The sequence below is a fragment of the Brugia malayi genome (assembly GCF_000002995.4).
Source record: "Brugia malayi strain FR3 genome assembly, contig: Bm_v4_Chr1_scaffold_001, whole genome shotgun sequence".
Classification (NCBI taxonomy): domain Eukaryota; kingdom Metazoa; phylum Nematoda; class Chromadorea; order Rhabditida; family Onchocercidae; genus Brugia; species Brugia malayi.
In genome coordinates, this window is record NW_025062475.1 from 14,204,350 (window position 1) to 14,223,465 (window position 19,116).

The 19,116-nt window shown below is 22.0% G+C and overlaps 1 protein-coding gene across 2 annotated transcripts; it reads right to left on the reverse strand.

The window, feature by feature from the left end:
• Positions 1-5,547: 5,547 nt before the first annotated feature.
• Bm1921 lies at positions 5,548-19,116 on the reverse strand (the record flags this gene model as incomplete). 2 transcript variants are annotated; one of them, XM_043077841.1, is made up of 10 exons in its annotated part: positions 5,548-5,655; positions 6,015-6,227; positions 6,649-6,811; positions 7,198-7,400; positions 8,125-8,251; positions 8,552-8,647; positions 9,249-9,412; positions 10,938-11,067; positions 11,418-11,500; positions 18,874-19,116. In XM_043077841.1, 10 exons carry the CDS (start codon positions 19,114-19,116, stop codon positions 5,548-5,550), a joined length of 1,530 nt encoding a protein of 509 aa, XP_042933775.1. The 2 variants fall into 2 exon arrangements, with proteins under 2 accessions (XP_042933775.1, XP_042933776.1); XM_043077842.1 differs by lacking the exon at positions 18,874-19,116.

Below are 19,116 nucleotides of genomic sequence, written 5' to 3' on the forward strand. Positions count from 1 at the left end.
AAAAAAAAAAAAAAACTTTTTCCTTTTTTTAAACTTAATTTAATTTAAATTGAAATTATATAGCATCATCCTCTAATACACTCCAACTCCAATTAATTAGTTTCTTTTCCTCTTTTATTGTTTTTTTTTTCTTTTTCTTTTTGTTGTTTTGCAAAAATTTTAAATGATAAAATTGCAAAAATACAAATATTTACTTTGTTCCTTACATTATTATTAATATTTTGCTATTTCTTTTTCTCTTTTTTCTTTTTTCTTTTTTTTTTTTTTGCAAATATAAATTTGAAATTTTGTGAAAATCAAAATTAGATATTTAAAATAATAAATTTTCTTAACTTTTTTTTAATTTTTTTTAAATGCACAAATTGAAATCTTTATTATCACAAATATTTTATTTATTATCGTTGCTGTTTTATGGAATTTTGTGTTTTCTTTTTTTGCCTTTTGAAATTTGATAAAAAATTTTTCTCATTCATTGATATTAAAAGTTCATCTTTTTATTCAAGAATTGCATCTTTCCTTCTTTTTTTTTTTGGTGACAGAAATAAATTAATGTGTCATTTTGTTAGCTAAACATGAATATACTCTTAATTTCATATGGTTAGTTAATAAATAAATGATAAAACTATTATAGTAAATAAAAAGTAAATGCTACTACTACCATAATATCAAATCAAATATATTTTAATACTAGTAGCATTTACAGCAATTTAAAAATTAATTGTATAATTTAAATTTTAATCAAACGCTTTTTATTATTCTTAGCATATTTACTAAATATACTTTTTATTATGTTTATGTTAAATATTTGCAATATTAGTGATCATTAAGTGAGAAATAAATTTATTCCAAAATTGTTCTCCAACATATCACTGACAGTAATGAAATCAGTTTTATCCTTTTAATTGGTTAAAATTTTAAAAGCTGAGAAAACAGTTGCGCTAATATTGCGCTAAAATATAGTAGTTGAAAATGATCAAAATGAATAATTAATGGCTAATGATAAAATGGTTGTTTATTATTATTATTATTGTCATTATTAATATTATTATCATTATTATTATTATTACTATATATAACAACTTTTAAAAATATTAAATTTGAAGTAGAAAAAAATTTTCTTTCGCACTTTCACAGAAATTTGTATTTATATGCGATAATAAAAGAAAAAAAAAATTTTTTCTCTTAGTCATTAATTGAAATTAAATTGTGGGAAAAGATAACATAATTTTCTATTTTTAATCAAAATTGCTAAATGATATAATAAATATTATGCATAAATAATAATTATTATCAGTTTTAATAAATAAAGCAAATTTTTATTAATATTAAATAATTTATTTCAATAATATTAATTTTTTCTACTTGGAATATATATATTTTCCTCTCTTTTTTTTTTTTTAATTTGAAACTGTAAGTAATTTTACAATTTAACTTTCACCAAAAAGAATGTCAATTTGAGCTAATCTTTTTTTTTTTTCCTTCTAGACTTTAAAAAAAGAAAAAAACTAAACTTGTCATTTGAGTGGAAAGAAAGCTGAGAAAACAGTTGCGCTAACAAAGCAGTTGTTTTCACATTTTAGTAGTGTCAAAGTTCATATTGTCATTTTTCAAATTGAAATTTAAAAAAAAAAAAAAAAAAGAAAAAATTTAAAACGATGCATATTCTTGTTTATATCATTAGAATGCTATTGTAAGTGATTAATAATCTCTCTAAATTATCATTAAAATTCTTCCTGTAATTAATCTTTTTCCTTTCCAATATTTTAAAATGTATTCAAAAGTATATTTTTTTTTTCCTAATCTTTTGAAATTTTTAAATTTTTCAAAAGTACTAGAAGAAGAAAGAATGGAATTTTCATGCTTCTTTTATCTTAAAAAAAAAAGAAATACTATTAGGACTAATTTTAATAGCTGTATGACAGGTAAAGTTGCTAATTATCAATGATTATTGATAATTGTTATCATAACATTAGCAAAAGAATTAAAATAATTGAATGGTAATAGTTATGAGAAAATTTTGTTGTTTACTGATAGTTTCACTGATATTATTTATCTTTTTTGCATATCATATTGCATTCATTACCAACAAAATTATATTAAAATATTTTTTGCAAAAATATTTTATAAAATTATTAGTGAAATTAAATTTATTTCAGTCTGTTATTTATTATATATTATTTTTTCATTTCTTTTTAAAAACAATAATGATGCATTTAAAATCATTTCTAAGTATAATCAATTAAAAATAAATTGATAAATTAGAGTATATTAAAGTGATAAGGAAATATTGAAGCAATGAATCGAACAGTGAACTTTTTTTTAGGATGAATTTAAAAAAGGTCATTGCATATGAAAAAGGTCATTATCATTGTTATTTCATTTTTTTTTTTTTTTATGTAACAAATGTTGTGGAATAAATTTATCACTGTTATCATTCTTGAAGTGTCAAGGAAATTATTTAATAGATGAATTATCAGTAATATTGTATCGTTAATTATTTCATATTTAATTTAGAAATTAAATATTTTTGTATTTTTCTTTTCATTTCAAATCAAAATTAAAATAGTTAAAAAAATGTTTGGCTCACAACGCAAAATTTTTGGAAAAAAACAGCAATGAATTATAAAAAAGGAAAAATTTTGGTGAAATATAAAAATTAATAAATATTTATTGTTATTTTATTCCTTTTTTATTTATTTTGTATATTAAATAAATATTTATCATTTTACTGCTTTTTTTTCTTTCAAAAATTAGAAAAATTGTATGAAAAGTTGAGCAAATTATGGGAGAAGGAAATGAATAATAAAATAATTGAAATAAGAAATCTGAAATGAATTAATATTAAAAATTTGAAGTGGTAAAATGAAAAAAAATCAATTCGTTTTTTTTCTTTCTTTTTATTGATATTACATGGCTAATGTGATTAAATAATTTAATTGAAAAAAAAAAAAATAAATAAATAAACAATGCATTTTAAAGGAAATGTTTATTTTGTATGCTTTATTAAGTAGAATACATTTCAAAAAGAAAACATTTCAAAAATTTATACTAAAATGAATAGAAATACAAAAAATAAAAAATAAAAAGAAACTGTAAATAAAACAAAAAAAAAAAAAAAAAAAAAATTGATAAAATTCTTTTATGATACAAAAATTACATCCAATTTCATTTTTTTTTTTCTACTTTTCATATTTACTTTTATTCTTATGTTACATTTAAATTATTTATATATAAAATTTGAAAGCAAAGCACTGTCAAAGCAATGATACTATACATATATCAAGGCTATTTTAATATATATAAATACCCTTAATTGATTAAATTAAATTATTTAATTGTCTTTTTATTTGTTATTAAAATTGACAACATTCAAAAAAAAAGGATGCTTCCTTTTTTTTTTTTTTTTGTAAAATAAAAATAAAAGAAAGAAAAGATAAAAATTAAAAATAATCTAATTTGATTTACAATTTTATACAATTTGTCAAAAATACTTTTTTTTTTTTTTTTGTATAGAATTATAAACAAACAACTTGGAAACAATTGATACTACAAAAAATGAAAAATAAATCAATCAAAGCAAAACAATATATACATGAATTTAATAAAGCAAACAATTATTTTGTTGCTTTTTTCAAAAAAAAAAAAAAAAAAAAATTTCATTTCTATTTGTTTGTTGTAATGAAAACATTTGTATAATGAATTGATAAAATAAACAATTAAAAGAAATTTGCACAAAATGAAAAATTTACTTTAGCATTTGCTTCTGATTAAATTATATGGGTTTTATTTATTTATTTATTTTTTTTAGTATAATTTGAATGTCTTTTAAAAGTGGAAAATGGAAATCTGAAGAAGGAAAGAATGAAAAAATGAAATGTAAAAGGAAAGAGCTATTATTGATCGATGCTAAAGTGTGCATAAATAAATTTCAAAAAATCTAACATCTAAAATTTGAATAAATGTTCATAGCTATGTTGAAAAATGTGAAGAACGAAAAAAAAAAAATGAAATAAAAAATTGAAAGTTATTATTCTTATACTAGAAAAAGATAAAAAAGAAAAAATTTCATTTTGAATACAATATATTAAATATTTTTGAAAAAAATAAAAAAAAAAAGTAAAATAAATTTGAAAATGAAAGAATATTCGGTCCTATAATAATAGAAAAAAAAGAGTTTTGACGAATTGATAATATCACATAAAAGCATTTAAATTTTAACTTTAGAATAAAAAAAAAAAAAAACAAATACAAACATTCCAAATTCGAGGAGAAAAATTTCAGTAAACAAAACCAATACAATATATAATTTTCATTAAATTTTAAATTTGTTTACTAAAAAAAAATCTTTTTCAGTCAAATTCTCTTAAAAGAATTATGCAAGATATTAGCTAGTAAAACAGACGAATGCCATGATAATATACATTAGCACTATCATTATCATTATTGTCATTATTGCCATTACTATTATTATCACTACCATCACTATCATCATTACCTTTACTACTATTATCATTACCATTATTATTACTACAATTATCATTACTATCATTATTACCATCGCTATTATTATCACTACCATTACCATCATTATCACCATTACTATTATTATTATTACCATTACTATCATTATTACCATCGCTATTATTATCACTACCATTACCATCATTATCACCATTACTATTATTATTATTACCATTACTATCATTATTACCATTGCTATTATTATCATTATCACTATTATCACCATTATTACTACTATTATTATCACTGTTTGTCATTACTTTATTATTAAACTATTGTTTATTAATTAGTGAAAATAATAATAATAATAATATTGTTGCCATAATAATTGATAATTGCAATAACTAATATGATAATAATAATAATAATAATAATAATAATAGCGATGATAAGCAATGATAATAATAACAATGAAGTGTTAAAATGGCTGTTATGAAGAAAATGTATTATGATAATTTTGGAGCTATAAAAAAAACATTCAAATATATTAATTGCATTAACCAACTATTGCAATATTTAAAGATCTTTTAAGGTCTTTTTAAGAGAGAAAAGGAGAGAGAGAGAGAGAGAGAGAGAGAAAAGAAGAAGTAAAAGAAAACATCGAAGTTACAAATAAAATAAACGAATTGCAAAAATTAATCAAACATTAACAAATAATAGATGGAAGGAGAAAGAAATTTTGTACTAAATTATTCCACTAAAATTGATAAAATCATAAAAATGAAAAAGAAAAAAAAAATGGAAGGAAATGCTTTTTTTTCAAAAAAAGAAAGAAAATGAAATAAAGCAAATCTGAAAGATTGTATAGTAAAAGTAATAATACATCAGTATATAATAATTTCTATCATTAACAATAGCATATCAGTGATAAGGTTTGAAATAAAGCAAATTTCGGCAGATGATAGAACAATCAATCGATCGATAATCATTCATATCACTACAGGAACTTTGATCAACAAAAACATTTAATTCATAGTTGTCGTAATATTGAAATAGTCCTAATGTGACAACAGCAATGACAGATAGTCATAAGATTGTACAACAGCGACAAATAGCTCGTCGGGTCGGTTGTGTTGAAGTGGGTGGTGTGGCAGGTGCAAAGTATGCGTGTACTTCCACGTCTGGTTTCAAATTCTGCAAAAAAAAAGGAGGGGGAGGAGGAGGAGGAAAAGAAGTGGAATGTAATTTAATAATAAATAAGTGATAAAAATTGATAAGCGTCAAATAAATGATCAAAGATTACTGAAAGATTAGTTATCAAACGATGAACAGTATATTCTGATTATGTTGTTGAAATTGTATGTAAATATAGTAAATTTAAATTGATAAAGAAAGTTGAGGAAAAAGAAAAGAAATGAATTATCAACAAAGTAAAATAATATTTCGAATATTTTAATAAAAACAATTAATCTGTTTATTGTTAAAACTTTAAAGTATTAAAAATTAATCAATTTAAAGAATTTTTTTTTTCTTTGAAAGTTGAAAAATAATACCTTAAAACGTTTAATAGCATCTTTAGTAATATTTTGACAATCGTATAGATCAACTCGTTGTAAAGTGCGCACTTGTTTCATGTAATCTAGACTAATATCTGTGATCTGAGGACAATTATCCAATTCTAACACTTGGATTCGATCTTTTAAGTGATAATTTAAACAAAGCTGTCGTAAACCCGCATCAGTGATAAGTTCACAGTGTGAAAGACTCTATAAAATATTGTTGTTATAAAATTATCTAAAAAAAAAAAATTAAAATTTACTACAGTTATAAAAAAAGTTGAAATTGCAAAAAAAAGTAATAGCATATTATTAATATTATTAAATTAATAACATATCATTATTATTTTTTAAATTATCACTAATAATAAACACTAAATTATCAATAATAATAAACAATTAAAACAATTTACCATTTTTTTTTTTTTTATATATATGAAATAATTATTTCTATTTCTGTCTTTTTAAATTATCATTTTGTTTGATACTATCAGAGAATTAAATTATTTCAAATACAATTATTCCACTAAAATGATGAATTAATAATTTTCAATAAAATAAAAAAGACAAATACTATTTCTATATTAAAATTCCTATAAGTATTTAAATAAAAAAAGAAAAAAATTCTTACCAAATTAAGAAGACATGGGCATCCTTTACTGAAATTATCTAATGTGATATCAGTTAACAACGAGCAATCTTCCAAATCCATCCTTTCAAGTTCGTGACAATTCTTTGCTAAAATACCAAAGCCATGATCGGTCAACAAGGAACATCCGGACAGTTCGAGATCTCTAAAATAATTCGTAAATTTATTATCAAAAACTTTAAAAAAAAAAAATGAAAAAGGTGAGAAATTTGTTTACAGAAAGTAAATTTTTATAATTTAAAAAAAAAAATGATATATGCATCATTAAGAATTCAATGAAAGTAAGTGTAAATTTGTAATAATAAAGATTAAATCTTCCTTATTCTGTAAATTTAAAATTAAAAAATTTATGAAAAAGTAAAAGTTTACATATTCAAAATTAATTAAATAATTTAATTTTTTATAAATGTCATTTGAACAAGATTATAACTGTTTAATAAATAATGAAAAAAGAAAAAGAAAGCTATTTACTCCTTTTTGTGATAGTATAACTTAAAGCTATTTACTCCTTTTTGTGATAGTATAACTTACTTTAACCTATGACATCCATTTGCAAGTGAGATAAGAGCTCTGTCAGTAACTTGGGTACAAGAAGACAAACATAAATATTCCAATTGTGAGCAACTAGATGCAATATCAGCAACCGTATCATCAGTGATAAAACAACCAAGTAAATTGACTGTTCGTAGCTCACAACAAAAATTACGCATTTCCGCAAAAACAATTTCTGTTAACTGAAAATTTAATTTTTATATTTAAAAATTAAAAAGAAAACCTGCATTGTATTATACTTAAATTTTATAGCTAATTATTCATTTTTCTTCTTTTATATATATATATATATATTTTTATAACTTTTATAAATTTGAGTACGTAAAAAAAAATTCATTAATTTTAATGTTTTAATTGAATATTTTAATAAAATTTTCGCATCATCACTTCTTGGATTATTATTAAATTCTTTCATAATTTCATTGCTAAAAAATTCATTAATAATTAATTATTCCTTTTCACATTCATAAAAGTGTGAATTTTAATTAGATCATTCCTTTCCTTTCATCACTCTCATCTTTACATGTGAAAAATAAATTTTAGTTTTTAAAAGTAAAAGTACATTCATTCTTATAGTATAAATCAATTAATCAAATTTATTTTAAACTAACTTATATTTACTTTTTCATTTCTTTTACAAATTATTTCAAATTTTATATATTTATATAAAATTTTCCTTTATAAAAATTCAATATCAAATAGTGAAAATTTAACCTTTAATGTTTGACCTTTTTTTTTTGCATAATCGAATTTAATTAATTGAAAAAGAGTTTTTCATATATTCATTTTTTTGCATTTTATCCAAAAAAAAAGAAAATTTTTTTTAATGACTACGACAATAATTTAGAATTTTTTAAGAATTTCAATTTAAAAAAAAAAAAAATTTATAAAATTAAATTTACTTACTCCTTCACATCCACGACAAATTAGAGTACTTAATTTTGGACAACCCTGTAGTACTGCTTGTACTCCTCGATTTTGCACATTTTCACACCAACTAATATTTAAATATTCCAAATTCTTACATCCTTCACTGTAATTATTAATTAATAAATGAAATGTTTCTTTTTTTCTTATCATTTAAATCATTTTTATTTTAAATTTACTTTATTTAATCATTTTTCACTAAATAATTGTTAAATTAGTTTATTTCAATTCAGATTAAAATCTTATTATTTTGCAAAAAAGAAAAAAAAAATTGTTGAAATTTCATTATTTTACAAAAATATTAGAAAAAAAAAAATTATTGGAAATGAAGAATTTTTGTTCAACTGATTATCATTTTATTGATAATTTTTGTTTTGATTAAAAATTCAATAAAGCAAAATCATACCTTACTGCCCTGAGAGATTTATCGGTTATTGCGGTGCAATTCTCGAGATCCAACCATACCAATCGATGACAATTCCTTCCCAAATATTCGCATGTACTGTAATTAATAGTTTCAAAAAAAAAAAAAAAAATTTTTTTTTTAGTTTTCTTGAATTTTTCTTATAATTTTTTTGGATCATAATTTAATCACATGTAAAATTAAAGTTTAAAAAAAAAATCATTAGATTTTCGAATTGTTTTTTAATATATTTAATAACTTTATGTGAAATTCCTCTTTTATATTTTCACATTCTTTGAATTAAAAAGAAATATTGCAATGTTACAGTTTTCTTATCAAATAAATATTTAATAATTCATTTTCAGCTTATCAATGCTATCTGATAGCTGAATGTGAGAAGTAGTAAAGAATGACATAAAGAGAAAATTAAATTGAAATTTTACTATAATAATGAAATTTCTCTTTCAAAAATTGATAAATAGTGTTGCTTTGTTGGTAATATCTTATTTTTTTTTTCTTTTTCAAAATTATCTAATGTTGGATTAAAATTTGCAATTTTTCTTCTTTTTAAATTCTAAAATAGGAATTTATGAATTAATATAATTTATAATTTGATATAATGCATAAATTAAATTATTTTTAATGATTGATTTAGATTAAAATTTATATTTAAAAATTAAAACGTTAGATTAAAACTTACGAATCAGTGACACGTTTACATTTGTATAATGAAAGATGTTCAATATTTGGACATTTTAACGTAAATGAACGTAAAGCATTTTCCTGTACATTTTCACATCCACGTAAACTTAACTTTTTCAAAAAACCACCACATCTTTTGGCTAAATTTTCCACTACTGGTGCCTGAAAATATGAAAAATTGTTAAAATTTAGAAAAAGAAAAAATTGTTAATTAACTTTTTTCTTTTTAATATAGTTTGTTGCTTTAAGTTTAGAATGCTTAATAGTTTAAGTTAATTAAATTTTAGTGTCAGACAGTTTTTTTTTTTTTTTTTTTTAAATGCTTTTCCATTTTGTTTGGTATTGCTCATTTATTTGAAAATAACTTAAACTTCATTTATCCATTTGCCATTTCGTTTCTAAACAAAAAAAAAAAAAAAAAATAAAATAAAAAACTTTTTAGGATGATAAAGAAACAAAAAAGAAAAGACTCATTAAATCTTTCATCAACAACTTTTGTTGATTGCACTTCCATAGATATTTAATTTAGTGGTTCTCTTTTTTTAACAAAAAAAAAAAAAAACAAAGTACTCCAATGATTTGAAAAGAAAAAAAAATCAGTTAATTAATGTTTGCTGCTGATTAATGTTAAAGGGAAACAAAAAATAAAAGTTGAAAAAGTAACAGAATGAATAATTAATTGTTTCATTTAAACAATTTATTTCAATTCTATTTACATTTTTTTTTTTTACTTTGTTTATTTATTTAACGATATAATGAAGTAAAATTTAGGTGAAAAGAGTAAAGAAGATATAAATTTTCGGAGCATAAATAAATAAATAAGTAAGTAAATATGAATGAATGAATAAATATATAGGACAATTGAAATAAAGTGAAGTAAATTTGAAGTATCTAAAATGACACTGTCACATGCTGTCGCAAACCATGTCTTCATTTTATTTAAAATTCATAAAATTGAATAATTACTATTGACAGTAACATTTTATATGTTTATTTAATGTATGAATAAAATTGAATTAATATAACCTTCAATAAATTGACGTGCAACTTAGTATAGCAAACATTAACTAAAGCAAATGCTATTATAGTAATTAACTACAACGACAACAATGATAATAACAACAACAACAAAAACAACAATCACAGCGACAACAACAACAGCAACAAGTCAACAATGGACAACAATAAAAGGGATAATAACAACGAACAACAAAAACAAGCAACAAATCATAACAATAAGTAATAACAAACGATAAACAATAATAGCACTGGTGAAAAAGGTAGATGATATTATTTTTGATTACTTTTAGTATCAAAAAGATTTGCAATAAAATTTAAAAACAGTGGTACCGAAAAGTTGATAACCTAAGACATCCACAAGATGGATGATAAGTATATAGTAGTAATAGTATTCATACGAATAATTTTTGTTTGTTTATCTTTTTTTTTAACTTTCTTTTCCTATCATTTTTAATTGAATTATCTAGCTCTTAAAATTCTTAAATTAAAAAAAAATAATAAAATTTGACAATTCGTTTGAAGTATTCAATAAATTTTGTAAACATATATATATATTTTGTAACAATAGCAATAATAACAGTAAACAATAATTGATGTAATTACAAATAGATAATAAATAAGTGAAAATGATAAGAATAATTGATAATAAAAGATTAGAATTGCTAACCTTGATATCTTTTTGAAATTGGAAGAGATCAACTTGTTGCCAATTGCTACCATCAAGCGCTAACAGATTCCAATGACGACATGTTTGAGCACATCGACATAATGATGTAATATCCAAAAATGAAAAAATCCTAAAAATTAAAATTTTTAAAAAATTTTAAAAAAATCTCGAAAATAGATTTTTTTTTAAAACAATTTGGTTTTCTGTTTTCTTTTTTTTTAAAAAAAAAAGAAAAATAAAAGAAAGCAATTGTAAATGATTAAACGATATTTTGGCATTTTTTTTCATTAAAACTTTCCCAGAAAATTTTCAAGGTAATAGTTGATAATGAAAATTAAAAAAAAGAAGAAGAAAATTTCCATCCTGCAAACCGTTTTTTTTTTTTTTGTTAACAAAATTTTTGAATTCAATTTAAGCTGAAATATGGAACTATTTAATGTTTTGAGACTAAGGTAAAAAAAAAAATGGAAATATTTTTACCTAAGAATGAGTTCTTTAGGTAGCACACGATTGATGAGCGGTTGATCGGACTGAACAGGTAGAAGAGTTGTTATTAAGTACATCTGTAATCAGTTATTTAATAAATATATTTTAAACAATTTAAACTTTTTTTAAAAAAAAAAAAAAAAAAAACTTTATAGAAGATGTTTCTAAAAAGATTTTTCTTTTTTTTTATAATAATTTTTTATATTTTTTCATTTTCTGAAATAAAACTTTATAATTTTCTTTTTTAAAATAAATATTTTTTCTTTTAAATTCTTTTTTTAAATAAATATGCAAATTAAACTCGCTAATTTCATATCTCCTTTTAAAATTAAGGCAAAAATTCAATTTTAACATATTCTAAAAAAAAAAAAAAAATAAATAAATAAATAGAGGATAAAAATAAATCCACTCCTATCATAATTCATATGTTTAAATATTGATGACGAATTTTTGTTGAAAAAGATTAATGATAAATAAAAAAAAAAAAAGTTTCTATCGATTCATTCATTCATAAATCTTACAATTTCATTTCAAAAAAAAAACTTAAAAAAAAAAAGCAAAGCAAAATTAACGTATGAATATTCAACAATATTGCTCACTGATAAAATTTACTTTAAATTTTAAATTAAACTTTTAATTAAATGAACCCACTAATCTTTCTTCCATTCCATCCCATGATAACTAATCTATTTTATCAGTTAAATTTGCATTTAATGAGTAATTTAATAATCAATGATTATGATTTTATGAAATTTTTAAACATTTAGAAAAAATGATAAATGATAGAGCAAAGAACATTTTCAATGAAAATAAATTTGTAAAAAGGCTTTTTCGATCGCTCTGATATCATTTCATTTAGCTAAAGTTTAATTTAAGCAAAGGAAATTCCCCAAGTAATATATATAAATATAACTAAAGGGAAGTGACAATTGACTTCATATAAAATCTAATTTTTTTTTTCCCCTACTTTTCATCTATAAATGATAGAGAGAGAGAGAGAGGGAGAGAGAGAGTAAATGAAATTAAAAAGACAAGAACATTTCATCTTTTCTTTAAAAAGTCAAAGGTTACAAATGAAAAATCTTTAAACTAAACTTTTATCTACTAAAAAGAAAAAGAAAATCAAAGTCTAATCTTCATTCAAAAAAATTTTTTTTTTTTCAATCCTTACATTTTTTTTTTTTTTTAGAATTGATTTTTCAATAATTAAATTCTAAAAAAGCGACAGTTCACATTTTTTTTTCCTGCACCTTTGGTAATAGGTTATCATGGAGTAATTTATGCTTGAAATTTGTAAAGAATTAATTTCTTTTACTTTTTGGAACTAAATATTATCATAAATTAACATAAATATTATTAATAAATTAAGAATAACTAAATATTATTAATGAAAATTCAGCTTAATAATAGATTTTTTGTATTTTTTTTAAAAGCTTTTTCAATGGTTTTTTTTTTTTTTAAATTAATTTTTTGGAAATTTAGAATTTCTTTTGTTTGTTTTGACTAAAAATTAAAAGGAAATATATAATATAAAAGATGTATAATAAAACTTTTAAGTAAATTAAGGGAGAACAAAAGATAAGAAAGGAAGAAGGAAGGGGAAGAGAGAGAGAGAGGGAGAGAGAAATGGTAACATTTAGCGCTATCAATCAAACATCAGAAAATCTTTGCAACCTCATTAAAACTCCAAATAAAAACCTTTCCTTTCCTTTTTTTTTTCGTATTTCAAAAAGCATTTGAAAATAAACATGAAGCAGTAGTCATTTCAGCTACCATATGTCACCACTTGTTGCCACCAGCTGTTGTCTTACTACTACTTGCTGGAATTTGGCGCTACTTGCCACCGTTTACTACCATTATTACCTGTTACTACCTGAAACTACCTACTACCACCTGCAACCATTTGTTGACACCTGCTACCACCTGCTATACCACCTGCAACCACTTGTTGACACCTGCTACCACCTATTATAACCTGCAACCACTTGTTGAGACCTACTGCTACCTACTACACTTGCAGACACCCGCCACCATCCGCTACCTGCTACCACCTGCTATGCCACCTGCAACCACTTGTTGACAACCATCGCCACCTACGATTACCTGCAACCACTTGCTGGCATCCGCTACCACCTGCTACGCCACATGCTACCACCTACAACCACCTGTCGGCACCTGATGTCACTTACTACCACCTGCAACCACTTCTTGACACCTACTGCTATCTACCACCACTCGCTATCACTTGTTAACATCCGTTACCACCCCGCAGCCACATACTATCACCTGCAACCATTTCTTGACACCTACTGCTATCTACCACCACTCGCTATCACTTGTTGACATCCGCTACCACCTGCGACCACTTGTCGGCACCTGATGTCACATACTACCACCTGCAACCACTTCTTGACACCTGGCTGCCACCTGTTAACATCAACAACTCGCTACACTTACTACTACCACCTGTTACCACATATAACAACCTGCTACCACCGGCTACTTGCTACCTACCACTTGTTACTACCTGCTATCACTCGCTGATATCTCCCACCATCTGCCGCAACCTCCTATCAGTACTTGCTACCAGTCGTAATAAAACTAGTATTCACTGCATCCTTGTGACGTTCAAGCAAATTAAGTTGGTAGAGCGGGTGGGTGAGGAAGTTAGAAATAGAGTGAGAGAGAGGGAGAGAGAGAGAATTATTAAAATTTATAAAATGAATTTTACAATTAACTGAAAATATTCATTTAAAAGAAGTGAAATAATTCATTCATTTGTTAAGGGTGTAAGTAATGATTATTACTATTAATCAATTATTTTTCATTTTTTTTTTTTTTCAAATTAACAATATTATTTGATTTTATTTTTGTTAGTAAGTTTCAAAGAGCACAATTGTACATGTTGTTCGAGCAAACAAAATTTATGACGTTTACAAGATAAATGTTAAAAAAAAAAAAACTTTCTTCTATCACTTAATCTTTTTTAACATTTGCTCTTTCTTTCTTTCTTTTTTTTTTGCTATTTGTTTATTTGTTTCACAAAAGGTTGAAGAACTAAGCATTCATCAATGAAAGAAACTGTTAAATAAAGTTAAATAAGAGTTCAACATCTAAACTTATAACTTACAAATTTATTTATACCTACAAATCTGTTACTGAATTTGATTTATAACCTATAATTAACATTTAGTTTGTCTCTAATCTATGATCATCAAAAAAAAAAATTTTTTTTTTTTTTTGTAATAGTTAAAGTTTTTTATGGAAAAGAAAAATGTAACTTTCGATCTAAATCATTGATTTTGTTTAATGCTAATAATTCTAATTGATATTTCATTTATTGTTTCAACAAAGTTACACAAAAATGATCGTAAAAATTGATTTAATATTATCTTATTATTACATTTGTATTACGAATGAAGAAAAAAATCAAAAGAAAAGCAAAAAGAAAAATTTAAACTTCAAAAAATGCTTCGTCAGTATATATCATAAAATATATCGATTTTATGATAAATGTTGAAGTAATTCGATACTATTTGTTAAAAAAAAAAAATTTACTTTCTTATGTGCTTAACAAAATTTATCAAAAAAAAACTTTCGTAGCTTTTTTCAGCTTATCGATTAATGATTTCATTTAAATCATTAAAAACAACAAAAAAAAAAAAAAAAAAAAAAGAGGGGGGAAAGATTAAAATTTTGTAAAAAGTTAGCTATTTGAAATGGATAAAATGAGAGTGAAATTTTGAAAAAAAAGAAATGAATAATGAAGGCATGGGTGTTACCCATTATCACTGATATATTGAAAAAAAATTTATCATGAATAATGAAAGTGCTGATAAAAATGTCTACTTGTTAAATTTAAATTTTTTTTTTTTCGAAAAAAATGTGCATAATCTAGCATTTGCAAAAAAAAAAAAAGGAGAAAAAGAAAGTTTTATAATTGATAACTTTCATTTTTGAATTCGTTTTTTTTTTTCTTTTTCTTCACTAAAATCGTTTTTCTTTTTCTCCAACTAAAATTTTAGCTAATAAATAATTATATTATCAGAGTTTATAAATGAAAATATTAAATCTTATCTGATTTATTTACAAATTTATTTAATCATTTTACAGATAACACTTTGATTGGAATACCAGAATTTAAAAAAGTTATCAATTTTTATCTTTAAACTTTCAAATCTTAAAATTAACTCTCTGCGTGGACTGTAACAATAGCATTAAAGATTACTATACATTGCAATAGTATCATAATTAATTAGATGATTTTAAAAAAAAAATAAAATAAATTCTCTATTAGAATTTAAAAAAAAAAGAAATTCAATTGGAGAAATCATTTTTAGAATAAAATCAAATTACAAAAATCATTTCTTTTTCTTTAAAAACAATATGAAAAAAAAAAAACTGATCACAAATATTTATTATTTTATTAAAATATGAGAAAGAGATTTTAATTTAACTTTTAAGTTTATCTAAAATTATTATTATCGATTGGCTGCTATCAATATTTTAGCAAATGTTGAGAGGAAACATTGATGAAAAATCAGGAAGATAAAATAATTTAAAAAATAAAACAAAAAAAAAAAAAAGAAAGTAAAAATGCAGTCTAAAATCAGTCATACATAAAAGTTTATCTTCAAAAGGTTTATTCTTTTCATATTTTTTTCGGACAAAAAAAAAAAAAACAATACAGTTAATTTTATAAAATAAAAAATAAACATGAATATTTTGGGAATGTTAAATTTTTTTTTTTTTTAAACAAAAAAATAGGAAAAAATAATTTAAGAAAAAAAGAAAGAAATAAAAAAAAAATGAAATAAAGTAAAATATGAAAATGAAAATTTTATATCCAATTGTAAGATTATAATTTTGCTTTAACAAAATTAAATTGTCATCAATCATTATTTCAAATAGTTAGTTGTACTAATAATTACTGATTGAAGAAAATTTATAATTTTCAGCAATAAATGTTTATGATTTAATATAAACATTCATTTATATATATATGAAATAATTAAATACCATTAATTAATTTAATCGTAAAATCTTTTTTAAATGAGATATTCAAATTTATCCCCATTTTATCTATCTTATCTATTATATTTTATTAGAGCGTAAGGAATTTGCTCAATTTTTTATTAAAAAATTTGAAATTATCATAAAATCTAAAAGTATTTCTTTAGAATACACAAAATTAGATAGATAAGAGATCTGAATGTCATTATTAATAAATGTAGAAAATTTTTCTTTTTTTTTTTAATTAATAATCAATTATTAAATAGTTGGAACATTAAACAATAAAATAATCAATATGCAATAAAAATAAATGAGCAATGGATAATGTAAAATGTTTTATTCAAAATGAATATTATAAATTATAAATGCTTCATTAATACTTAATTTGTAAAATAAAAGTAATTTGAAAAAAATTTTTACAAATAAATTTATACTTGTGATATATATGATTAAACTAGGCATAAAATCTCGAAAATGAATAGCCAAGAAAGTGTAGTAAACAGGAAAATAATAAATTGGACAGATGGCACATCTGATTTATTACTTTTCACTTTTCACATATATCATTAGATATTATTGTCGTCGTCACATACATCACATACAAAATATAGCAAAAAGATTTAAATGGACACAGATGCTAAAGGGTACCGTAGCTAAAGGATCAAAAGTCCTCAAGGTCATCGTCATCGTCATCATCGTCACTATCATCATGATCAACTATGTCAACCAGTAATCAAAGAGATTGGTCATTTTGCTATCGTAGATGGTCATATTTTTGATTTCGTTCCATTTTAAATTTCATTTATTTATTTAAAGTTTAAAATTTTAATTAAAATTACGAACTTATAAAAAGAGAATTTTTGAATGAATAAAATGAATTATTTAATAATTACATTGATTATTATGATTATAGCAATTGAATAGATGAAAAAAAAAAATGGAAAACTTCTACTATTAAAGCAGTAATTAAAAAAATTATCATTAAATTATCATTCAAAATTATCTTTGCTATTTGTATATTATGCTAGAATGGATAAACAGTTAAGTAAATTAAATGAATTATAGTAAAGTAAAGTATGATAGGAAAAAAATATATAAATTAATCAAATTAATTTTTTATAATCTAATATCATCAATAATTAATAATCAATTATGGATAAAAGTTGGGAATCAATTTGAAGTTTTAAATTCAAAATAAACTTTGCAAATTACATAAAAAAGTATACAATTTTATATGCATGAAAAAGTTATTGCAAATGTTGCAAATTAACAAAAAATTTAAATTTTGCTAAGGAAAAAAACAAACAAACTGAATATTACGTTTTTAAAAAAAAGGAAAAATATGAAGTTAGTAGTAATTAAAAAAGAAAAGTCACAACAAAGATGAAAATAAAATATATCGGAATAAAATTAATGGATGAATTGTCAATAGAATTAAACGAGTTATCAGTAGCATTAGAATATCAGTTATTGGATTATCAAATTAAATGAGTTATCAATATCATTAGAATATCAGTTATTGAATTATCAAATTAAATGAGTTATCAATATCTTTAGAATATCAGTTATTGAACTATTGAATTATCAATAGAATAGCAATTAAATTAGTTATTAAGAGAATATATTGCAAGAAGAATAAATAATTGAGTTTCGATTTTAGTCAAGAAAGAAAGAAAAAAAAAAACAATAAAATCTGATTGAATGATAATATAAAAACTATTAAAATTTCATAAATTTTCTATTTCATTTAATTCTAACAATTAAAGGATGAAAAAGAAAAAAAAGGAAGGAAAATTGAACATTGAAAAAGAAAATTTAAGTTAAATAAAATGTAACGAATTTATTGAACGAATAAAAAGCAAACATTTAACCAAAAAAAAAAAAAAAAGAAAAATGAGTGCTTTGTGCTTTTTTGAATCGAATGTCTTTTAAACCCTTTCAATATCAATTATGAACAAATTTAAATTTTATTAAAAAAAACTACAATCAATATTTGTCTATCTTATATTATGCTCAGTTAAAAATGATACTTTAACTTGTAAATTGATGTAATATTAAGAAATGGAAGAAAAAAAAATGTTCAATAAAAAAAAAAAAATTTAATTCCTAAGCTAATAATCAGTAGCTAATTAGCAAGCTTTAATTATAAAAATATCAAATTAAAAACAAATAAATAAGTAAAAGAACACAATTAATTATACATATTAGCACTTACATTTATAAAATTATTTTTTTTTTCTTTTTAATATTTATTAATTCGAAAACTAAAATGAAAGGATAAGAATAAAAAAGAAAAAAGAATTACTTACAAATATGACATAGTTCATTTGAAAGAGAAAAAAAAATTTTTGATAAGAACTGTTTGTAAACAAATAATGATAGATAATGATGATAATGATTGATATGATAATATGATAATGAATGAATGAATACATACCCTGTATTGTCCTCTTGAACCATCGATTAGACTCATCAATTTATCACGATATTTGTAAAATTTATAAGTTAACATGATACTTTTCGTCGAGCATACTGCTTCAGGTGTAATCTTTAATTCATCCACCTGTCCAATTACAGGTATTGCTGATTGGCTTGTATCATCCGCTAGTGCTTTTTCATTTTGCGGGTAATCACAGTCAAATGTACGGCCAATTCGTAGTGATTGTAAAGTACAAGCCAT